The sequence below is a fragment of the Vulpes vulpes genome, chromosome 9 (genome assembly GCF_048418805.1).
Source record: "Vulpes vulpes isolate BD-2025 chromosome 9, VulVul3, whole genome shotgun sequence".
Lineage (NCBI taxonomy): Eukaryota > Metazoa > Chordata > Mammalia > Carnivora > Canidae > Vulpes > Vulpes vulpes.
This window is the reverse complement of record NC_132788.1, coordinates 21331461-21356556: the sequence shown is the minus strand read 5'-3', so window position 1 is coordinate 21356556 and position 25096 is coordinate 21331461. Positions and strand designations below refer to the sequence as shown.

Below are 25096 nucleotides of genomic sequence, written 5' to 3'. Positions count from 1 at the left end.
TGTGGAGCTCGTGGCAGCTTTGGACTATGAGGAGTAAGCAACACACCACCCATCTCCTTCCCCTCCATCTGTTCCCTGATGGTGACCCGATCCTCTTGACCTGCTGGCTTTGACTTTGTGAGAGGATTTCTCTCCTCACTCTTTATCCTTTGGACTCCATGCTGGGCACTGGAACTGTATTTCTTTCTCTGTTCCATCATTGGACTGCCTTATGCCATCTTGGGGAAGTTCTGGGACTCTCCCATATGGTAAGGCTGGGAGGGTGGAGCCCCTCTTCCCAATATTAAGTCCCACCAATTCAAATCTAGGCCACACTGATTTATGGGAGTCTGTGTGCAAGTTACCTTGACTCTCTGACTCTGTTTCTTGTATAAATGGGGTGGCGAATCCCTTTCTCACAGGGATTCAGTGAGGTTTACTGATCACACACCCACGCCCACCCACACAAACACATATATCTAGTCCACCACAGCGTAGTACTCAAATAGTAGATAAATAACTCTAGAAATAAGACAGTTTCCTGCATTTCCCTTTACCCCCACCTTGGTCCCTGCATTCATGTTGTGATGTCCTGTCCTCATGCTGCTGGGCCCAGCCCCCTCTCCTATTAGTCAGTAAAGGGGACTCAGACAGAGTGCTCCCCTCCTCTGTAGCAGAGAATCTCTCATTGGTTGCCATCACCATGGCAACTCACTGTCTCCTCCCCCCCACCCCCCCTTTCCAGAGCAGCAGATTGTGGAGTTCCAGACTTCTCAGCTCTGGGAGGGAGGAGGAAAAAGATGGGGGAGGGGAGCTCTAGAGGCAACCTTGACTGCAAAGGCGGCCACACGATTCCGGTTTGCTTGGATTCCTGATACCAGCCTGGCATGCATGTGGCCTCTATTATCTCTGCACATTCAGGCAACCATTTAGATAGCCATAGGCACTCCTGATTCCCTTTGAAATGGGCCAGCTTGGGACCTGAGGGTCCTGGGTTCATGGCACGTGTCGTGCATGATAAGCATGTTGTTCCTACAGAAGAAGGGTTTTCTTCCCACTGCCTTTGCAGCGCTGCTGAGGTTACACTGCAGGACCAGTGGGAACGAGCTCTGTGAACTCCAAAGGCTGTCAGGGGTCATTCGTTATTCTGATCATCCGCCCCTGCCTCCCACCCTGTGTGGTTGGCCAGAGTGGGGCAGCCTCATGGGTGCTTTCCTATCCAGATGAGAAGTGGGGGTTTGGAGGTGTAAGTCCACATGGGGCCCCTGGAGGACAGCATAGGGCATTGGGCAGTGAGATACCAACCACTGGGTCCCAGCTGTGAGGTCCCTACCAGGGCCTGAGAACCTACTTCCTTCCTCCCCAACACGCCTGCAGAGGGGGTACACAGCATGGCTTCTACATGCACAAATTGTGATGTGCAGGGATGCCTGGATGGCTCAGTTGCTGTCTGCCTTTGGCTCAGGGTGTGGTTACTGGGTCCTGGGATGGAGCCCCACATCCGGCTCCCCACAGGGAGCTTGCTTCTCCCTCTGCCTATGTCTCTGCCTCTCTTTGTGTTTCATGAATAAATAAATAAAATCTTAAAAAAAAAAACCTGGGATGTGCAAATGCTCTTTGGTGCACTTGGAATTCAAAAACGATTTAAAAGCATGGGCTGAATGAAGGCAACTTTTGCCTGTTCTCAATCAGCAGCAGGGAGGGTGCTGGTCAGTGAATTGACTGTTGGAACATAAACTCCATAAAAATGGGTGAGGGGAGGACATCCTGACACCTGCTACAATGGATGAGCCTTGAGGACATGATGCTAAGTGAAATAAGCCAGAAACAAAAGGACAAATACTGTATGATCCCAGTTACATGAGGTAATACATGAGGTAATGAATATGCTAGGATAAGCAAATTCATTGGGATAGAAAATAGATTAGAGGTCACCAGGAGCCATGTGGGAGGGAGAGAGGGGAGTTAGTGTTTAACGGGGACAGAGTTTCAATGTGGGAAGATGAAAGGGTTGTGGAGACGGATGGCCCCGAGGGCTGCACAGCATCGTCGTGGACGTGCTTAATGCCATCGAAGGTCATACAGAGAGATGGTTAAAGTGCTAAGTTTTCTGTTATGCGTATGTTACCACAATAGAAGAAATCCAACCCCCCCAAAGGTGAGGTGAGGTGGGGTGGTGGAGCACTGCCATGGGAATGAGGGGACGGAGAACATGCTCAGCGCTCAGTGAGGCTTTGATGGGTGAGGCATTCTAGAGAAGGGGGTCTTAATTGACAGGCTGCCTGGCCCTGCCTCTTCTGGCTGACCGACAGGCCAAGACGGTGACATCAGGGGCTCCCTGCCTCTATTTCCTGAGGGAGCTAGGGAAGCCAACAGGGATGACCCATCCCCTCCCCTCAGGGTTCCAGGTGTTTTAGGAGTCACCAGGGTAGTGGTGTTCCTCAGCTTTGGTCATGGCCTTCCTCCCTCTGGAAGGCCCAGGGTGGGGTGGAGTACCCCCCACCCCCCAGGACCCAGCGCTGGTCCAGTGGCCACAGAAGAGGTGTGGCCAACATCACAGCCAGGTGGAGGGACACCGTGCTCTCCTGGGACCTGCACGCCACGACCTCAAGCTCCAAGGCCTGGGGTGTCTGCAGCCCCTTCTTGCCTTCTGAGTCACTGCTCAAACCCACCAGCCCTTCTGACAGAGCTGGAAACAGGCACCAAGCCCTCCAGAGGCTATTTTTAGGGTTCATCTGTTCTTTCTGATCTCTCCCCTGGATTCCATATTTTCCCACCCCCAGATCTGAAAGAGCTCAAGATTCTGGAAATCCTTCCCCCCCACCCCCCCACCCCCCATCCCCGCTCCGCCTCTCAAGGTGCTCTCCCTGGCTGGACAGCTGAGCTGGCAAGCTGCGCCTTCACCCCCACCTTCCTGCACCACTCCCTCCTTCTTTCTGGATCCCCACCCTCACCCTCTGGCCCCCAGCTCGGCAGGCAGCATGGAAAGCAGGCTGATTGTCTGACATCATCTCCCACTCCCCGGCCTGCGAAGAGTTACTCACTCAGGCAATCCCTGCTCCGCCGGAGGAGACTGTCCAATTGCCAAGCAACCCACTGTCGGCCAATCACGGGCCTCGGAGGTGATGTCATGGAGAGCGAGCGGCCGCGCTGATGGGGAGAGAAGCCCGGGGTACCACTAATTGAGGGAGTGAGGAAGGGAGCAGCACGCTCAAACGGGACTGCAGGTAAGTGGCGATGGAATGCAAATGATTTGAGGCTTTTTGGGCAAAAGGAAAAAAATATATATATTAGCAGCGACAGAGAGGAGAAGCCAGGGGTCTGGCACCATTTGCGTCGCCTTTTGGTTTCACTCAATCAATCAAACTTTGCCAAATTCTGGGGGGAAATGGGGGTGATGTGAAAAGAATGGGGCTACCCCGAAGGACAGAGGGGTGTGCTGTGGGCAGTCCTATTCCAGATCTCTGGGAGAGAGAGGGCGGGCAGGAATTGCCAGGGTTTCTTTCGGGTCAGATGTCCATGCTGAGTTCTTTCTGCATAAAAATGTTCTGTTACTCAGGGAGAATGGTTTTGTGCAGAGTCTGGCTCCCCCCACCCGCGCCCCCCCAACTGCCGCTGCCCCCCAGACCCATTTCAAGCTAGCAGCTGCTCTGGGTTTTACATTCCCTTTCTCAGCCACAGTTTTTCTTGGCTCGCTTCCCCATGGGTATCATCCTTTTCTTTTTCCTCTGTCTGCACTGGGTTACTTTGGGCTCCGGGTTCTAAGGATACAATGAGATCACCGCCTTCCCCTCGCCCCGCCCCACCCTGAGGTCAACCTGTTCCTACCTGGGCAGGGCTGGCAGGCTGGCGGGCTGAGAACTGCGGGGGACCCACCACTGCCACGCCCTGGTCCCCGCTGGTGGCCCCTCCGTGCTCAGCCCACCGCTCTCCCCAGGAGTTTAGGCATTGCCCTCTTCTCATCCAGGGGACCAGGGATTTACTGTCCAGTGGCCAGCTCCGTCCCCACGTGGCGATGCTGTCTTTGTCTCATTCCTCTCAGGAAGACACAGTCAGGTGTGGAGGAGTCCTATTGTCCTGAAAAAAAGGCAGGTCCCCTGAACCCCTTGGGGGGCTCAGGAATGTTGAGGCAGCCCAGGTCCAGACAGCCTGGGCAGGGGTACCCCTGTATCTCAAGACCGAGAGAACACCCAGGGAGGGGATGGCCAGCGGTGGTCCACTGGAGTCCTGCAGGGTGGGTGGTAGGTTGAGAGGGAATGTGGGAGAATCTGTCTCTACTGAGGCTGAGCCCCCCTTCAGGGGGAGGAAACGTCTCCCACAGGCAGAGAGTCAGGGTGCCAGGGGGAATGAGATCATCCATCAGATGAGGAGATAATGATAGTGCTGGAGTGAGAGGTGAGGAGGCACAGGGGCAAAGTCTGTTTTGCAGCTCCACTGAACAAAGCTGGAGCCTCCAGAGACCCTACCCTGTCCTCTGGGGCCAGCCAGCACCCTCTCCTCAGCCACCCTAAGATGCTACCTTGCTAATAGGAACTGTGCTATTCACCTTCCTTGAAACCCACTTACCACAAGCACCAAAGCACCTGTCAGCAGGTCCCAGCCCTTTTGGGACCCCCAGCTCTGCTCAGGCCACCCCTGGAACAGGTTTGGAGTGGACAAGGATCTTTAACTGCTAGATGGATCCACCACAGAACATTGTAGGGAGTGAGCTCCCCATCACTGAAGGCGTGCAAGCAGAAGTTGGATGACCACCAAGCAGGGTGGCTATACAGATTTCTGCATTGTTTTGGAGACTGGGTCTAGATTAGTGTTTTTCAAGCTGCAGATTGAGATCCATTAGTGGATTGTGAAATCAAATTCATGGGTAGTTAATTGGTATTTTGTTTTCAAATAAAATGGGATAGAGTAGGAAAAAGTCAAAACACATCTTATTTAGTAGAGTGTTTCCTATACTTTTTTTTAGTTATGTATTTTCAGTTATGTAAATATTTATAAATATAAATTGTTTATATTTTTAAACATATTTTAGAAATGTTATTGTATTTATAAATAAATACACATATATTTATATATTTATATTTTGGTTACACGTACATTTATGTGTGTGTATGTAGGTGGATCAGTGACTAGATGCATGTGAGTGTGCCAGTATTATGACATGTACAGACTGGATCATGATATAAAAGGCAGTTCTTTGCTGTCAGTCCCAGTAAGAAAAAAACATTGGCTGAGTGACCCTTATGACCTTTTCTACGACTGTAAGCCTATGGATGACTCTTACTAGACTATGAACTTCTTTTTAAAAATTTAAAATTTTTAATTGTGGTAAAATACACATAACACCAAATTTACCATTTTAGCCATTTGAAAGTGTTCAGTTCGGTGGTATTAACTACATTCACACTGATGTGCAACCATCACCACCATCCGTCTTCATGACTTTTTTATCTCTCCAAACTGAAACTCTCCCTGTTGAACACTAACTCTATTCCTCTCTCCCCCTAGCCCCTGGCAACCCCCATTCTACTTTCTGTGTCTATGAATTTGACTGCTCTACATACCTTGTATAAATAGAATCATGTAGCATTTGTCTTTTTATAACTGGCTTCTTTCACTTAGCATCATATCCTCAAGATTTACCCATATCATTGACTGCGAAAATTCCTGCAAGGAGATATGCCTTGTTCGAACAGGTCCCTATGACCATGTTCCATATATAAATGTCCATAGTCCACTTGCTGTGTTAAATGGAAAACTGTGTCTCTTTAGGGAGATACTGCGTTCTAAAGGACCTACCAAAAATTGAGAAGCCTGGTCTAATATTGTCCTTCCTGAGCAGAGGCTTTAATGGAAATTCTATTGGCTGGTGTGGTGGTAGGCGTGTCGTGTCTTGCATTTTTTTGCTTAATATTTAGATTTCATTTTGGCTCAATAAAAGAAATCCCAGGGCCCAGCAAGGTTGGCTGCCTTGCCTCTCCCGACTAGGCCATTTAAGCCACATTTGCCCTCTGGGATGTGAGTATGCTGACTGATAAGATTTAAAGTGGAGCAATAAAGATTGATAAACTGAGATCCAGAGAGTGAGGTGTGACAGGAAAGAAGGCAGGTAAAAGAGGGGGAAAGAGAGGACAGAGTGTCTCCATTAAACCAACCATATAGAAAGAAGGGGGAAATGCTTAATTTTACTGAACTCTTAAGAGCCTTTCTCCAGACCCCTTACATATCTTTTTTTAAAAATATTTATTTATTTATTTATTTATTTATTTATTTATTTATTTATTTATTTACAGAGAGAAAGAGAAAGAGAGAGAGCATAAGCAGGGGGAGCATTAGGCAGAGGCAGAGGGAGAAGCCGACTCCCACTGAGCAGGGAACCTGATGTGGGGCTCGATCCCAGGACCCTGGACTCATGATCTGAGTGGAAGGCAGATGCTTAACCACTGAGCCACTCAGGTGTCCCCCCTTTGATAACTTTATATTATTTCTCAATTACCCAGAAACTATCATTTGGAGACACAGAATTCCAGTGATTTTGAAATCATAGACAGGTAGAAATGAGACATTTATTTGGGGAGTGAGGTCGAAATTTGGGGGGAGATTATAAAATATTCAGAATGTAATTTTTATAAATGCTCTGTAGAGAACCAAACTCTACACTGCCCTCCTTTTTTTTTTTTTTTTTTTTTTGGCTTGGCCAATAAACATTATTCATGTATAATTTAATTTGCTAATTAAGTTAGAATTTGCTATATTTAGAGATGTGATAGTCTGGAAAAAGGTTGCTTTTTCTGTTTTTCTTTGAGGAACAGTATGGACAAAAAAAAAAAAAATCTCTCCTGATATTTTAAAAAGCGTTTCCAGGTCTTTACATCTTTAGTTCCACTAGGAAGATAAGAAAATACACAGATAGAGGTACACTACTCCTGCTTCCCCGTACACATCTACGCTTCTCCCTACCGTCCCCTGCAATCACTGGTCTTTTTTACTAAAACTGATTGTCACTGTGTGTCCATTCCCTTACAGTCGTTCTGTCAGAGGTAGATGGTAGGAGGTAAGAGGACAGATCGGATTGGAAGTGATGGGCCTAATTTATGGAAGGGTGTAAGCAACTCGGGAGTTCAGAGAACAAACCCGGGAATGTGAATCTAGAGAAAGGAGCGGAGTGCAGACTGTAGGGTGAAAGAGTTCCAGTGGATCATTTGGATGTCAGTGCCCAGAAATGAGAGCCAGGTAGAAGACAAGGTTGAAACAGACAATGAGGGAATAGGTGCATAGATTCTGTTAGCTGCCTGCACTAACATAACTTACTTGACTATTATTGATCCTGGGATGGCTTTGTCTATCTTCTACATCTGTCACCAAACAAATATATAAGGATCCCATGAATCCTTCTTAAAAAATATATTACCCCAAGAAGTCTAGCTGACCAAAAGTTTTTGTCAAACTAAAGAACTCAGGGACAAAAGAGATATGGTATTGATAATGGTTACAAAGAAAGAAAATACTAGAATTTAGTGTCTTTGTCTAATTATTTTTTGGTAATTAGACAAAATATTATTTTTTTTTAAGATTTTATTTTTTCATGAGAGACAGAGAGAGAGAGAGAGAGAGGCAAAGACACAGGCGGAGGGAGAAGCAGGCTCTATGCAGGGAGCCTGATGCTGGATTCGATCCTGGGACTCCAGGATCATGCCCTGGGCTGAAGGCAGGCGCTAAATCGCTGAGCTACCCAGGGATCCCTAATTAGACAAACCAGAGTAATTTTTTTGTTGGGGGGCAGGGGGAAAGGGAGAGGGAGAGGAAGAATCTTCAGTAGCCTCCATGCCCAGTGCAGAGCCCAACACCGGTCTTGATCTCACAACCCTGAGATCGTGACCGGAGTTGAAATCAAGAGTCAGATGCTTAACAGATTGAACCACCCAGGCACCCCGAGTCTTTGTCTAATTGTGATGATCAACACATTTATAAAGCTGAATGCAAATGTCAAATATCGTAAAGCTAAGGAATATGTCTATTACATTTATCATTGTATTACTTCCTAGCAACTTGAGTAGTATGTATAGTAGATTCTCAATAAATATTTGTTGAATGAATAATTGAAGAACGAAATCAATAATAATAATCCAGAACTGAAAACGTAGATCACTATGACAAAATCAGAAGGTTTGTAGTGCAAGGAAATAAAATTATGCACAAAGCCCTCATCTTTCACAAAGAAAACCATTAGGTGTTGTTTTCTTCTTAATGTAATAAGACATAAATATAAATGATTTTAACTTGAAGATGAAAAATAAGATGTAAAACTTACAAAGCACTGGGGAAGAATGAAAGAATAAAGAAAACAAGAATAATATTGTGAAAGATGAGAATCTCCCTTGATCATAGTTAAATGTGGGTTGGAAACCTGGCTTTGCTCCTCCTACTTAAACTTAGGAAAGGCTCTGACTCTTTTGGGCCCTTTGTCTCTTCATCTGAAAAGGGTAGGAAATGGAGATGCCAGAGATCACCACAGCTCCTCCCACCTATGGGCAGAGCTTGACCCGGGCAATGTCTACAAATCTAATGCTTGTCCCATGGTTGGAGGTAGATGTGGGGTGAGCAAGGCTTTGTGCACACTTCATACACATGAAGGCAATCATCCATTCAACTTATATTTACACTTGGCCTTGGACATGTGAGATGGAACTTTGAAGATGTTAGCTCAAGTCCCATCTTTATCATTTTCTGCTTGTATGACTTTGAGCAAATCAAGTCACTTACCTGAATTGATCATCAGGACAATGGGTATAATAGTACCTATTTTATAGGATTTGGAGAGAATGCAATGATAAAATATATTTATTTCCAATTTTCAACTAGGTAGAAATAATAGACATTAGGAAGAAAAAAAAATAGAAGGAAATGCCAACTGCAAAAAGTAACAAGATGACAGGGATTTCCTTTCTTTTCTCTGTCACATAGGTGTTCCAAAATAGAATATCAATATGTCTGTAATGAAAACATTACATATAAAGTGTGTATGTGCACATACATGCACTTGAAAGCGCCTGGTAAACTATAAAGCACTCCAAAATATTGCTATTGGTGTGACTAGGACTCAGATGACAAGAGTTTGTTCTACATGCTGATGCTTCCAAGTACTCTGAGTCCAGGATCTCTCAACGTACTGGGTCACAATGTCTTGCACTCCATCCAGTGACCCTGAATGGAAGTCTGTGCCCTGGAATTTTGCTTCTAATATGTCAATTCTTTTGTACATATTGAATGGAAAACCAAAGCATGCCAGAAAGTGCCATCACTGTAGATTATTTGGGACTGGCATTTTTCTAGACTTGACTTAATTTTCCTTTTTTGACTGGCCTCCCAATGTAGCTGTTACAACTAGGAGGTGCTCCTTAGACCTAGGCCTCCAGAGCTCTGTGCTTGCCAACAGGTGACTCTTCTTTATTTCCTAGAAACACAACAGGAGCTGCATTTCTTAGCCCATTAGATACCTGGAAGTTGCTTCTGACCACGGTTCCCACCATCTCTTCTTGAAGCCTTTAGAAGCAGCTTAAGTGGGGTGGTGATCAGACAAATGCCAGTTCCACAAAGCCAGCTAATCACACACTCTTGTGCTTTGCCCCTTTGCCCTCTGTGGGTCTCACTGGTCCAGGTTTGGCCTGTGCTCTAATATCTACTTCTTCTCCCTTTATAACATGGTCCATGTTACTCCTGGAGAATTGCCAGAGACCCACAGGGCATCTGCAAAACTTTCAGAGGCTCCAAATTCTCACCCTGGGGACCTATTTTACATTTTCATCACCAAAAACCCCTGCGGTTATTTTAGAACCCAGCTGAGGGCTTGGCACAGAATTATATATTCAATAAATATTTTGAAAAGGATGAACCACCTTCATGAAAAAATAATTTATCTCTTTTTTTTTTAACCCAAATAAGATGTATGGCTTTCAGTCAATGTCTTCATTTTAATTTAATCTAATTTTATTTAAATATTTTATTTAAATTCTATTTGCAAAAAATAAATAAATAAATAAAAAATAAATTCTCTTTGCCAGCATATAGTATAACACCCAGTCCTCATCCTGTCATGTGCCCTCCTTAATACCCATCACCCAGTTACCCCATCCCCCCATCAACCTCCCCTTCTGCAAACCTTTGTTTGTTTCCCAGAATTAGGAGTCTCTCATAGCTTGATCTTCCTTTATAATTTTTCACCACTCAGTTTCCCCCCTTCCCTTATGGTCCCTTTCACTATTTCTTATATTTCACATATGAGTGAACCCATATGATGGTTGTCTTTCTCCGACTGAGTTATTTCACTCAGCATAATACCCTCCAGTTCCATCCACGTCAAAGTAAATGGTAGGTGTTCATCCTGAGTCAAAGTCTTCTGATCAGCACAAAATAACCAGGGTTACTGTGCAGAGATATGATTTCAACAACATTTAAGTAGTTTGTACAGCTTATTTCAGGCACATACATAACTTCAACAGGACTAACAATTGGTACAAATATAAAGAGCCACTTCTCTGTACTGCCCGTGATTAGAAGTCTTGGATCAGAACTCACTGTGTCCATGCCCTGATTCCATGCCAGAGTCTCTCTATCATCTCTGGACATCCTTGCCAGGGACCACTCTATTCAAATCACTTGGATCTGCATTAGCTTCTTATCCTTCAGAAATAGTCCACATGAGATTTGACACATCCTGAAAGCCTTATCTGGGCATTCCTTGCAGTGACAAATAAAACATGAGCTCACCTGGGTAGTGTGGGTAGTCAGAGGCACCTAAGGAGATCAGGTGTGCACCTAGTAAAGGATCATGTGGCATCAACGAGCTTGGTGCTCTTCTCTATGGGTTCCTGGTCATCAACTGCATTACAGAAAGCCTAAGAACATGGGTCACCACTTCTTGTCATGTAAAAAGTCTGTCTACACCATCTTTTCATTGCTGCTCAGGTGGCCCCATGTGGGTTTTCCCCTGTGTTCTAGTGTGTGGGAGGAGGGAAGGGATCAGTATGAAGGGTAAGGGTACTGGTACTGGAATTCAAAGGTTTGGACCTTGGTCCCATCTCAGCCATCAACTCAGTGTGACTTCAGGATCTCTGGTCCCCGGGGGGGAGCATAATGGCACTTTGGAAGGGGCAGTTGTTGGTTGTGTGGGATGGTTACGTGCAGTTCACAGTGTTTAGTTTACCCAGCCACTGCCCACTAAAGGCCTGGGACTCCCTTAGTCTAGTGACCATCAAAGAGTCCCATGTATATTCCTGGGAGTGAGGCTGCTCTAGTCGAGAACCTCTGGCTAGTGATCACCAGTTCACGCCACTCCACTGCCGACATTCTGATGTTCTAGGAAAAACTGGGGGCTCTGATCTCTTCACTTTAGAATCTTTCCTCCCATTGTGCCACACGAGATCTCCCCTTTAGTCAAAAGCCTTAATTTCTAGACCTCTATCACCCAGTCCTACCACCAGTCAAAACATAATCATTCTGCATCTTATCTCTTTATGGCCTGGGTCTCTTCCTGGTTGGGCTATAGCTAATTAATTATTTCTACTAATTATGTTAATTGTTCAATCCATCAACAAAAATGTGTGATCACTTGTTTTTCTATACATAGACTGTTAGATGCTGGAGCCGGAGTAAATGTATAGGTCAGTTTGCAAACAGGATAACAGTACTTGGTGGGATGCAAAGAGTCCAGAGTGTTACTTGTTTTAGGCAGGTCCTCATTGCTTTGTGCCTAGTCCTGGCTTCCAAACTTCCTCTCCTAATCTTTTCCCCATGCTGATGCTGCCAGAAGAATCTTTTGCCTGAGCAGCAGCTAATGATGGAGATTGGCTTTAGAATGAAGGGGGGCACTTGACGGGATGAGCACTGGGTGTTGTTCTGTATGTTGGTAAATTGAACACCAATAAAAAATTAATTTATTTAAAAAAACAAATTAAAAAAAAGAAAAGAAAAGAAAAGAAAATATAAAGACCATATGGTAATATGCTAATGGTAGAAGATGGCTTCAGCACCCGTGTAGCCTGCTCTTAGGGATTAATAAATTTAAACATTTCACTGAAAAAAAAAAAAAAGAATGAATATCTCAGCTCTGCACTTGCTACCTGTAGGATTTTGTGTCATTAACCTCACTTTGCTGAGCTTCAAGTTCCTCTTTACAAATAACCTCAAAGAACAAATTGAGATAAGGCTTGAATTTTCTGGTACCAAGCAGGTGTTCAAGATGTGGTAGCTATTCCTTTTGCTATTATCATTAAAATCACTATTTCCTCTCTCCCTCTTAGTCAAAAGATGGCAGTGCCTTCCTACTGAATAGAATATAAAGTACGAATGCTTTCCCTAGTCTAGAGATCCCTTATCTTCCTATTGGTATCCTACTAGTTGGTCCTAGTGAGTCCTGCATGCAGCCCAGTGGGCCCTCTCTCTTCCCCCAATTAATCCAGTCTACACACCAGAATCTGAATTGCAAAATAAGCCCAGCACACTCTGGCCTTTGTCATCTGAATCTTGAGTCCTCTCACCACCTGCTATGCTGGATTGAGAACTGCCTGGGCTGCCCAGGGAGGCCCTGCCTCTTGACCAGCAGTCTGCCACCCATTAAAAGTGCTTAGGAGTGAGCACTAGACAAGAGTCAGGAGGCCACTGTTGTTGGCTCTGGTTCTGTGGCTATTGGCTGAATGAGTATAAGTCATCTACTTTGAGTTGGCGACTGCTTTGATCTTTGTTATGGCTGGATATAGTCCTGGTCTTCCCAGGTGCAACCTGGGACTGGCTTCTGCCATAACAGAAACCATGCAAAGAGTCTCTGGGAGGGCCAGAGGTTGTCTCAGCACAGAGTTTTGACTCATGGTGCTCTGATATGTGATGTTTTAGATACAATTCCCCCTGGTGGGCCTGACTCATGGTTACTCTGGCCTCTATTATTTCTTAATTTTCATTTTGCCTCCCTAATTCCTGGCATTTTATCCTCTGTGACTTTGAGCAAAAACATCCCTTAACTCTCTTCTCTGGTAGTCGCAGGACAGGCCTGGTTGCCCCACTGCATTGTAGGTATTTTGCTGTGGCCTGACAACATAACCCAAGGTAACCCAAGACACCAAGTCATTTAATGGATTTCACAGTGTTGTGAGAAGTTTGTAGGGACAAGGCCTACAGACTAAGGCTGGTTTGTGGGCCTTTGGGTTGATTGGACATGCCCAGGAGAATGGCCTGAGCTATTGGTGCTCTCAGATGGGAGAACAGAGGCCTCAGAGCCATTCTGAAAGGTCTCTAGGCCATGGATTAGCATACCTAATCTTCCAAGCGGTGTGCATCCAATCTGGGTCTAACCCACCAGACAACCTGTAGTCCTCATGTAGCTAGGCTGGATGCTGGGGAGGCAGGAATGACTGGCTCCAGTCAACTCTGGTCTTCCATGTTAGTGAGGAGCAAAGTCAGAGCCCCTGCTGTGGCTGCCACCACCCAATGGCTTAGGACCCCTCTTCACTGCTTGGCCTTCTAGAAGAATCTATGACATCCCTCCTGTCCCCTTCCATTCTTTCTTAGAGTGCCCCATGGGTAGAAACATCTTTTGGGTCTTGAATGCAATAGAAATGATGTGACTATGGCATGAGGGTTTATAAGGGCTCTGTGTACCCATAAGTACAAACATACAGATTATCTTAAGGAACAAATCAATTGTATATAAAACATTAGTAGCTGAGATAAGGTGGAAGAATCATGAGATTAAACCTTGGCTCAATCACTTATGCATGTATTAGTTTCCTGCAGCTGCTGTAACAAATGACCACTCACTTAGTGACTCAAAACAATACAAGTTAATTCTCTCACAGTTCTGGTGCTCACAAATCCAAGATCAAGGTATCAGTAGGGTTCACACTCTCCCAAAGACTGGGGGAGGAAACATTCATACCTCTTCCAGGTGCCAGCGGCTCCAGGTGCTCCTCGGCTTGTGTCTACATGAATCCAATCTCTGCTTCCCTCGTCAAATGGCCTCTGCTCACTGTGTGTTCCTTTTAAGGAGTCTTGTCATTATATTTAATCCACCCAGATAGTACAGAATGATCTGACCCTGAGGGCCTAAACTTAATTAAATCTGCAGAAACTCTTTCCAAATAAAGTCACATATCCAAGTCATAGGAGTTAGGATGAGGACATATCTTAGTAGGGGACACCATTCTACCCACTAACTTGAGTGGCCCTGGAAATGTCACTTACCCTCTCTGATTTTCAATCTCAATTTCCACATCTATAAAATGGGAACAACAATCCTTACATTGTAAGGCGATTAAGAAAATTAAAATGAAAGCATTTGTCACAAAAAAAAAAAAAAAGAAAGCATTTGTCACATAGTAGATAATCTATAAATACATATTTTTGATTATGTGAACTCTGGCCCTGTGAAAAGAGAGTTCTCAGTTACAAATCCCTTGCCTATGCATACCGCTGCCCATCTTTGGAATGTCTCCTGCTCTCTGCCCTGGTCTTCCTTCTCGGCCTCTCTGACCCATGTTTTCTACCTGATTCCTCACCATCCTACAACTCCTAGCACAATATCTTCCATAGAAGTGAGAAAGTGCCTATTGATGTGTTTAGTTGAACCATATCTTCCGGCCAGACTGACATGCCCTGAGTCCCCAAGACCTTGGAGGAACCTGCAGCTAGCATCCAGTCCCTCCCCTGGACACAAGGGAAAAGCTTAAAAGTTAGAGCCAACTCTACTACTAAGCAGCTGTATGACTTTAGCTAAGAGTCTTAACCTTCATCTGAAAGTGAAGCTGATGATGCCTGTCTTGTCAACTCAGCCTCACGGGAAGATTAACTGGGATAATGTCAGTGACAGGAGTTGTAATCTGTGCTCCATGAGCAGAGGGCCTTAATTATCATTCCCAGCTCGGTCTGAGGGATACAGTCCCTCATCCTAGGTACCTACTCCTATAGAAGGTTCCTCTTCTTCCTCAAGAGTGTCCTTTTCTGCCTCACTTCCCTTACTTGGACCCTCTATTACCTAGGTGAAATCTGATGCTCTTCCCTCTGCTGGCAAGGGCTCACTCACCCTGCCAGTCACCCTATCAATCAGCCTGGTTATAAGCTGAGAGTGTGGAATGGAGCCTTGTGACCAGGGACATCCAGACCCTGTCCAAGGACCCACTGGTACTGTCAGGATCAGCCTGACTCTAAGGAAAGAGGCCCATTGTGCTGCATAGTGAAGAGGGTGGTGCCTGGCAGGGGCTTCTGGCTCCAAAGAACATGAAGGCTCTGCAGGGAACATAGCAGTGTAAGACCAGTTGACCTGGCTTCAAATCCCTGCTTTTTTAACTCTCTAACCTCATGACCCCCCAGTAAGCCACATAAACCCTCTGAGCCTCTGTTCTCTTATCTGCAAATGGAGATTATAGACTTAATTGCAGGGCTGGTGAGAACTAGAGACAGTGACTCTGAAGTAGGTGTGTGGAGGCTGGTGGCTACTCTGATGGAAAAGATACAGGAAAGGAAACTCACATTTATTAAATACCTCCTTTTTTTGCTAGATGCTGTACATATGCTTTTCTCATTTAATTTGTGTAACTTGGTGCAGAATTAAGATGGAGAAAGCAAATTGGACATGTGAGTGACAGCTTACTAGTGAGATCAAGTCTGTGTTTGACTCCACATTGGTCTGGTCTTAAAGCTGAGCCTCCTGCTCCCATTGGTTCCCCTGCCCATCCCCAGCCAGTACAGACCCCAGTCGCCAGAAAGAAAACACCTTATTAAGGATGGAAAGGGGCTTTACATCAGTTTCAGAGTCTTTTGCTTTGTGAGATGTAGGCAGTGAAGCTGTTGGCTCACGCCACCCTCTGCTGGCACAGTGACCACTGAGGGTGGCTGTATTCGTCAGCATTCTCTAGAAAAATAGAACCAACGGGATGCATATAGAAAGAGATTTATTATGATGGATTGGCTCATGCAGTTACGGAAGCTGAGAAATCCCACAATTGGTCACCAGCAAACTGGAGACTCAGGAAAGCTGGTGGCATAATTCCAGTCCAAGTTTGAAGGCCAGAGAGCCAGAGCTCTCATGTTTTAAGGCAAGAGAAGATGGATGTCCATCTCAAACAGATAGAGTGGATTCATCCTTTCTCCATCTTTTGTTCTATTAAGGCCTTCAACAAATTGGGTGAGGCCCACCCACATTAGTGAGGGACATCTTTTCTCAGCTTATCCACTCAAATGCTAACCTATCCCCGAGGCACCCTTATAGGCACATCCAGAAATAATGTTCACCAGCTATGTGGGCATTAGCCTAGTCAAGTTAACACAAAAATTAACCACCACAGTGGCCAAGGCTCAAGTGGTCCCCATGACGACAACTTGAGTGAGGCTACTCCTCACTCCATTGGCTAGCAGCCTTAAGTGGACCCTGTCATCTACTGTTTCATCTTTCCCTCCTCTTTCATACTCTCTGGTCCAGCATCAACCATAGACACAGAGCTTTTTCACCACCCCCACCCTTGCTTGTGCTGCTCCCTTGGCACAGTGACTTCCCTGCTTAATTCCAACTCATCATTTAAGACTCAGTTCAGGTGCTGCTAACACCAAGAAGCCCCTTCTATGGCTCCCCAGGGCCTTGTGTTGAGTATGAAGCCCCATCTCTGTGCTCCTACAATAATCCTGCATGCTGATTTCCATCTCTGCACCGACCACTTTATGATGATATTATTCTATAATAATGTTTGTCTCTCTAATAGTCCAGGGTTATCTTAAATGGGGTCAAGGAGTGCTTAAGACAGAGGTTCTTGGTGGGTAGTGAGTGAGGGGCCATCTGAAGTAGTATTTTGACATCCTCTGCCCAGTTCCCTCTGATCCCATAATAGAACAGGCTGGACAGGGAGATCTGGGGTGGGAATAAGGAGAAATTCAGGACACAGTTATTTTTGAAAATCTCCCAAGTGATTCTGACTTAGGATTCTAACCTTTGCTTTGCACCAGCCACTTTGCTGCACAGAGAGAAAACTAAACACCTCTTGACATATACAGTTTTGGGAAATCCATGTCTGATGCTCAGGAGGGCTTGAGACTAGAAAGCCAATTATGAAACTAACATTAGTGCATGGAGAGGCACCTGGGTGGCTCAGTCAGTTGGACATCTGCCTTTGGCTTGGGTCAAGATCTTAGAGCCCTGCACTGGGCTGCTTGCTCAGTAAGGAATCTGCTTATCCCTCTCCCTCTGCTCCTCCCTTTGCTCTTCCCCTGCTCATTTTCTCTCTCTCTCTCTCTCTCTCTCTCTCTCTAAAATAAATAAAATCTTTTAAAAAAATTAGCTCATGGAAACTGAACTTGATTGTGGTGATGTTGAAGAGGGGGTCTATGTTTAGAAAAGGGAGAGAGGGTGTGTAGAGTTCCTGGAGGTGGGAGCAGACTGGTAACCTCCTGGGATTCACTCTCTAGTTCTTTAAAGAGCTTCCTTATGTGAATAGCCTGTCAGTGGTAAAATATTCTCTTTTTCAGATTTGTGACAGCATCCTGAGCTGGGGATAGACTTACTCTGTGACTTTCAACCAGATTCAGCCTTCACATTCCAGAAAACATGACCCTCGCTGGTACGTACATAAACTCTTTATATGTTGGGGCACCACAGCATAGGGTATTATATGTGTACTTACATAGGCACCGAGAAGGGTAAAAGACTGACAGGGAGTACACCCAAGGGTTAAAAGAAGTTATCACTTGATAGTGGGCGGGATCACCATTGAGCGTTTCTTCCTTTTACTCATCTGTGTGTGTTTTTAAAAAGGTTTTACAATGCACATGTATTATTTTACACTTAATTATGTTTTCAATTTGTAAAAGGAAATGAGGAGGAGACTGCCTAAGCAGTGCACTGGGTTTAGCTGAGAACAGAGAGAGTCTGAGCATAGTGGAGCTTAAAACAAGGCGCAGTGTCCCCAGGGTGGAGGGGGTACAGGCAGGAGCACATGCCAGGGCCAGGGAAGGTGGGGGCCAGACTTCACCATATCAGCTCTAACCTGTGATGTCATGGTTTTCAATCCTTCTCTGACACAAAGAGGCTAGATGGTGTGTGTGGGGGGGTACTCCTCTAGCCCTCATGGACACCAGCACTTCTCCCTTTGACCACTGTGCTGGGAATGTCAGAGAAGACTCACTCCTGATCCTGCCACTCAGTGAGGGGCAAGACTGGAGAGATGGTGGTGAGCTTCTTTACCTTTCAGAGAAACACCGCTGAGTAATTTGAGTAAAATGGAGTGTGGATTTCCTGCATCTTGGAGCAAAGTAAATGAAATATCCTGGCAAGTGTGAAGAAATAGAGAACTAGGTCCAGGGTGCCAGGCTGGGGCAAAACCATTACTTCTTGTGGTCTTTACCTGAAGGCATTTTGTATTCGGTACTAAAAAGTACCTAAGTCAGGGAAACAATGTGCTGAGGAGGAAGGGGTCATGCAGGTGCTCTGGAAGGCTCAGGTTCTAAATAAGGTGGACAGAAGTGGGTCTAATCACACACAGGAAACCTAAACCAAGCTGCTCAGAGCAAAGGGGGCTGGATCCTCAGCCAAGGGGTGGGTCTGGGTGGTTTGGGTGCCTCTGTGGAGCCTGGTCACCTCTGGCTGTCTAGGCACCCAAACTGAGATGAAGGCTGACTTCTGAGTCTAGAAGGGGTCACTGTGTTGTCCTACTGGTGTTTCTACAGCCTACAAAGAGAAGATGAAGGAGCTTCCACTGGTGTCCTTGTTCTGCTCCTGTTTTCTAGCTGATCCCCTGAATAAATCATCCTATAAATATGAAGGTGAGTGAGGGCCACTGTTGGGAAAGTAACATGGGGAGGTTTCTTGGGCTCATATCCATGAGTATCACACTCCTGTCCAATTTCATTAAATTCTTCTCCCTATGTCACATTTTCTTTCCCATAGCCAGTAAAATCACCACAACTTTTTCCAAGGGTCTAAGCAGCATGTGAGAGCTGATGTGGGACTGTAGCTGGGGGACTAGATAGCAGTTGAAAGTCTGCGACAGATGTTCTGCAGAGCACTCGATCTTAGCTTTTCTTCATTCATTTAACAAATGGATGCTCTGGAGGATGCAGAGGTGAAACAGACAGATTCTTCCCTTGGGGAACACCTAGAATAGAAGAGAAGATGCAGTGTAAGTCACTAGATTCCAAGTTGACAGGCCTCCTTTGTGAATGCTCTGAGAGGCCAGAGGTGGAGAGAAGACTTCCACCTGCAGCCACCCAATGAATGTGGCCATGCTGACAGGGACCTGTGATGGTGTCCCAGGACAATGGCAGGGAGCACTGAATGGCCATGTTCTGCTCAGGGAGGGATGGGGAACAGGTCACCTCTTAATTTCCCAGGGATTAAAAGAAAGGGACAGGTTTGTTCTGGCAATGAAAGATGGGAGTGCTTGGGTTACCTGAGACTGTTTTTTCTGTCTAGGCTGGTGTGGGAGACAGTGTAGGAGGAAAGATCAAAGCCAGCGGAAAGACAGTGCTGACTGGAGAGAAAGAAGAGAGCAGGGTAGGAGGGAGCAGGGGAGAGGTGGCAACAGGCTGAGCCATCAGATTGGTAGTGGGACAAGGAGTGGATGGGTGGTGGGTGGTGGGCAAATGTACCACTGTTGGCCACCAATGAGGACAATTTAAACAAGAACTCCAGGATGGGAAGAGTCTTGTGGCAGAAGCAAAAGCAAAAGCATTTGCTACAGCCATTATTAGAAACCACAAATCCTGGGACCTCTATTCTTGGAGCTTGAGTGCTTGCTGTGGCTACCAACCCTTTAGCCCCATTGGAGCCCATTGACCTTAGGTGCCAGGTTCAGGACAAACCCAGAACACTGGTCATTGATTTGCCTTGGGGACCCCAGATCTCCCATATATATGTGCATGTGTGCATGCTTTTGGGGTGCCAATCTAGTCTACAGGGGGTGAGCAGCCCCTTTCCTGCTCTCTACACAGCAGACACAGTGGACCTGAACTGGTGTGTAATTTCTGACATGGAAGTCATCGAGCTGAACAAATGTACCTCGGGCCAGTCCTTTGAAGTCATCCTGAAGCCGCCCTCCTTTGATGGGGTTCCTGAGTTCAATGCCTCCTTACCCAGGCGGCGAGACCCATCTCTGGAAGAGATCCAGAAGAAACTAGAAGCAGCCGAGGAGCGAAGGAAGGTAAGTGCTCTCCCTTTCTTTCTTCCAACTCAGCATTATAGGAAGGAGTTGGAGAAGATAGGAGGTGGCCCTGAGTTGGGGCCCTGAGTTGGGGTCACCACCAACCTACAAATATTTAGGTAGCACCTCCCATTTACAGGGTAGATAATGAGACACCATTGAGGGAAACAAGGAAGTGAGTCTCTAGGAGAGTACAGTTTGGTTAGAGGGATAAGGCATTATATTACATATGTCCAAGAGGTAGCCTAATATGCACACTAACAAGAGGAAGACACTGACAAACACTAAAGATTCATGGAAAGACTTGGCAAATAAGGAAAGGGCTCCTTAACTGGGAGAAGGAAAAGGTCATGGTACGATATATTTCCAGCCCTTTTTATACCCTCTGAGTTTCTTATTGATTCTTATGGTCCAACTCCAATGCTATCTTTATGTAAGCTTTTCATCTTTGAAGCAGAAAATAATCTTCTTCTCCCTTGAATTCTATAGCATTTCTTCTCTACTTCTTAAGGCATTTGTCACATGCTAGTCTGGGTTAGAGTTATGAATATATGGGTTACCTCTACTAGACTTTTTTCTTTCCCAAATTGGTAGGATAGTGCTTGATACATTAATAGTCATTTAATATTTGTAAATGAAGGAAAGAGGGAATGAATAAAGACAATGAGAAAAAAAAACAACTGAGGAAATAGTGGGAGAATCCAGAAAGTGTCCTTCCCTCCTGCCAATGGGCCAGAGACCAGGTTCAGGGAGATATGTCTTCTGGGTGTAGAGCTCTCTTCCAAGGGCCTCTTTCTCCCTTTGTGCTTCCTTAGTACCAGGAAGCTGAGCTTCTGAAGCACCTGGCAGAGAAACGAGAACACGAGCGGGAAGTGATCCAAAAAGCCATTGAGGAGAACAACAACTTCATCAAGATGGCTAAGGAAAAACTGGCTCAGAAGATGGAATCCAATAAGGAGAACCGGGAGGCCCACCTTGCTGCCATGTTGGAACGGCTGCAAGAGAAGGTAAGTGATCTCGGTGAGGGAGGAGACTCCTGGAACACTCTCTTCCTTTCATGGCAAGTATAAAGGACCTACATATTATTTCAGGTAGCAAACAATCTCAGGTAGGAAAGGGGGTATTTCCATTAGGCTGGATCCTTACAAAGTCCCAAGTGATGTTTTAGGAAGTCATAGGCAAGAAACATGAGCTGAGCTTTGGAATTCCTTGGGGGATATTACGCGCAGCTACACAACTGAAATTTCTCATTGTCTTAGGGAGATTAGACCTCTTATCTTCTAGAGAGAGCCTGCCTAATGCAAGAGAGTAAGGACAAATAAGCAGTTGTACATTCCTGGCTTCATCCTTGAATGGACAGATTTGATTTAATGAAAGATGATGACTTGGGCTCTTGGCTCTAAGCCAAGGGCATGATAAGCTGAGTTGACCATTGAGCAGGAAACATGATTCTCTCCAAACCTCTTGATATGGACTGAGTGAGTCACAGGTCTTTCCAATATTCTACCTTTTGTCAATAAACCAAATGGTGTCACCTACATATGAGAAACGTGAGAGACTAGGATTGGTCCCACGTGTCAGCAGAATAACAGCCCGTTCTGCTGAGAACACGTTGGCCTCATTTCCTGAGTCTCAAGGCTGCCCCAGTTTCTCCTGCAGCTCCTGGGAGAGCTCCAGCTCTGTGTTTTATTTCCAGGAGCCGCCTGCTGCGCGGTGACTCCCGGGACCCGATCGGTGGCCTCGTCCCATGGTGAGCAGCGTGGTCCCCACTCCTTCCTGCCCATCCACCCAGAGTCTCAGGCCCTTGACAAGAGCTACTAGAAAGATTGGCTTCTTCACAGGGGATCTGTGGAGAAAGATCTGTGGATAGGCCCTGCAGCTGGCTGGCATGTGGCAAGCCCTTCTGCTCTCACATTCTACCCTTCTAAGAGCAGTAAGGCCTCCACCAAGTATACAGATGGGAGGGAAGTAATCTGGGTCTCATTTCGATCTTCCCCAGTTATTGAGGGATGGCTAGGAACAAAATCTTGCAGGAAAAAAAATATCTGGGATTGCCATAAAATAGGGCATGGGCTCTCAGGCCAAACCCAAAAGGAATAATTGAGGATAGAGCCACGATATGGTATTTCAAAAATGGCAAAAACATTTTTACTTCTTCATATTCCTATCCTCACAACAGATTGATAAAGTAAGCAGAACAGTGTTATCCTTATTTAATTGATGGGGAAACCATGTCAGAGAAGGTCAAATAACTTGGCCAGGGTCACAAAGCCACTAACTAGTGCATCTGGGAATAGTTCTCTAGCTATGTAAGTCCAAGGGACTCATTCAACCCCTATTTCAGGGGGACCAACCCACAATCATCCTGTTGGCCTTTTGTCAGAGAGAGGACCATTGGAGACCAAAGAAAGGGAGCCCAGAAATCTAGGGTTCTTCCCAGAGAGCTCAGCTGAACGGAGGTCGATTCCAAGGGGAAGAGATTGAGAAGGTCCCCACTCTGGAGTAATAGCTATCGAGGTGGGGTAAGACTCAAAGAAGCAAGATGTCAGAGTCAAAATCTGAGTGAGCATCACTCCTTTGGGATCATGACCCCTATCCACCCTTGGCCACTGATGAAGGCAGGAGGTGAAAAAGAGACAGGTGTGTGGCTTCTGCCCTGCCCCAAGTCAGTGCTTTCTGTGTCAGTACCTGCCTGGGTCACTGACCATCCACATCAGATTCACCTGGTATAAAGTTTAAAACTACAGACACGTGGACCCCACTGACCTACTGACACTGTCTTTCTAGGGATGGTGCCTGAGAAACTAGCAGTTTAACAAATACCCTAGGTCATGCTGATAAGGTTTAGAACCACTACCCTAGACATACCATGACTCTCACTTTTCCCAGGGCCGTGGAAAGTTCTAGAGCATTTTCAGGGATGGATTCATAGTTTCAAGTATATCCTGGGCTCCTGGACTGCCTCTGTGGGCTTACTCCAGGCTGATTTTTGATATTTGGAAATGATGCTATCTGGATGATTGCCAGGGTCTTTTGCACCTGTCGCGTGCAAAGTGCTGTAGAAGGAATTAGAAAATGCCAAGAAGAAAAAGGCATGTTCCCTGCCTATAGGAAAGTTACCATCCAGTAGAAGACCCAGCCAGATCACAATGAGCAGTGATGTAAAGCAGACCATGACATGCCCTAGAGGTGAACACTAAAATCACAAAATTTTAGAGGTAGAAAGAGCTTCCAGTTCATAGCCCTCTCTTTAAAAACCAGAGAGCTGAGGCCTAATTGGTGAAGTGATTGGTCAAAGTCACGCAGCTGATGGGTCTTTGAAGTCAGATCCCATCTTTTGGCTTGATGACATTGTTAGATGAAGAGGGTTCTCACACACCACTTGTGAGAGAGTCCACTTTTTGGAGTTGGGGGACATTTCCAAAAATTCTTCAAGTTATACTTTAAGAGCCCTCATCTTTCACCAAGGGACTGAAAAAGTTGCACTTGAAAGCAGCGGTCATGTGGCAAGTGTGTGGAGGGGACATTTGTAATGAGGCCTGTCCGTTCCATTGTGCTCCTTGGGTGTAGCTACACTGAGCTGCTCCTTACATTACCTCAAGCCATGCACTCAGTGCAAGCCCAGGATGGCCAGGTGAAGGAGGGAGACGCTGGTGGGCTCTGCGGTCACTGTGAGGTGGGTCCCCCCAAGGGAGGTTGGCCCCAGTCCATGAGCTCCCCCGGGGCCACACCAGCTGGCTCACTCACCTGCCTCCTGCCAGTCTCACCTGCCACCTTCTGCCCCTTCTCAGGACATCTTTGCAGACCTTGCTCTTCACTTCCTGTGACGACAATTCTTTACTTTGGGTTCTCTTGCCCCTCGGCTTTCTTTTATTCCCAGGGAAGCCCATGTGACCTCCCCTTTTCACTCCCTTCCTTCTCAGGACAAGCACGCGGAGGAGGTGCGGAAAAACAAGGAGCTGAAGGAAGAGGCCTCTAGGTAAAGCCCAGAGGCCAAAGAAGTTTCCAGAACAGCCGGACAGCTCCAGCAGCTCCGCAGTTCCTGAGGCAGCCTCGTCGGCCGTCGGCTGCTCTCCCAGCACTGGGGTTTGGGGGGAGGGGGGTGGCCAGGGGTGTTTCCTCTGCTTTTGGTGTTTGTATATGTAAAGAATTGACCAGTGAAGCCATCCTATTTGTTTCTGGGGAACAATGATGGGGTGGGAGAGGGGAGAGAAGGAGAGAATTTGGGAAAGGAGATAGAGAAGGACTCATGGACACTGCAACCCTGCCCACCGCAGACTCAGGTCAAGTACTTGGCTTTTCTTCACAGTGAACGTCCAGGCACCGTGTTGAGGGAAGCTGCACGTGGGGCAGTAGCCATACCAAGTGAAGGGCGGAGTCCTGGGTGGGGCAGTGGCTGCAGGGTGTGGCAGGAGAGCCCAGGGAAAGGGTGGGGGGCCTGGAGGTGTTGCTTCTGCCCTGCAACAGGTGGGATGAGGTCTGAGTGTGTGTGTATTAACCATCATCTTTTGATCATCATGACCAATGAAATATTTACTCCTGGCCTCCTGTTCTTTATTTCCTGAATTTGTCCTTTGAGTGATGGACAGAATTTCCTTGAATTTGGTTTCCACCCATCAGGTGGCAGATACCCCTTTTGTTCATTAGTTTGACCATCAGAACATCTGAGAGGTGTTGAGTGATGTGGGTGAAACATGCCAGCCTTTGGCATAATTGAAAAGTTTGCTTTAGCTTTTCTTTTTCTTTTTCTTTTTTTTAATCCCCCTTTGGGTTGTCCATTACTGGATTGAGTTCACTGAATTGGTGAGGAAAGAAATTCCATCTTGCCTTCTACAGATAGACATTCTAATGGTCCCCAACATGCGTGGTAAGAAGGAAGTTCTCTGCACATTGGAAGTGTGGGATTCTAGGTGGTCACAAAAGTGAGCGAGGAAATAAAATGTTTGTTA

At 46.1% G+C, this 25096-nt stretch overlaps 1 protein-coding gene across 4 annotated transcripts; it reads left to right on the top strand.

Moving 5' to 3' along the window:
• Nucleotides 1-2754: 2754 nt before the first annotated feature.
• Nucleotides 2755-24683, top strand: STMN4 (stathmin 4). 4 transcript variants are annotated; one of them, XM_026007890.2, is made up of 8 exons: nt 3078-3206; nt 17479-17570; nt 18676-18771; nt 19421-19501; nt 19939-20147; nt 20963-21154; nt 21844-21897; nt 24071-24683. In XM_026007890.2, the coding sequence occupies exons 2-7, from the start codon at nt 17558-17560 to the stop codon at nt 21862-21864; spliced, it is 612 nt and encodes a 203-aa protein (XP_025863675.1). In that variant the 5' UTR covers nt 3078-3206; nt 17479-17557; the 3' UTR covers nt 21865-21897; nt 24071-24683. The 4 variants fall into 4 exon arrangements, with proteins under 4 accessions (XP_025863677.1, XP_025863674.1, XP_025863676.1 ...); XM_026007892.2 differs by lacking the exon at nt 19421-19501 and having other exon boundaries at nt 2755-3206; XM_026007889.2 differs by lacking the exon at nt 21844-21897 and having other exon boundaries at nt 2828-3206.
• Nucleotides 24684-25096: the final 413 nt, after the last annotated feature.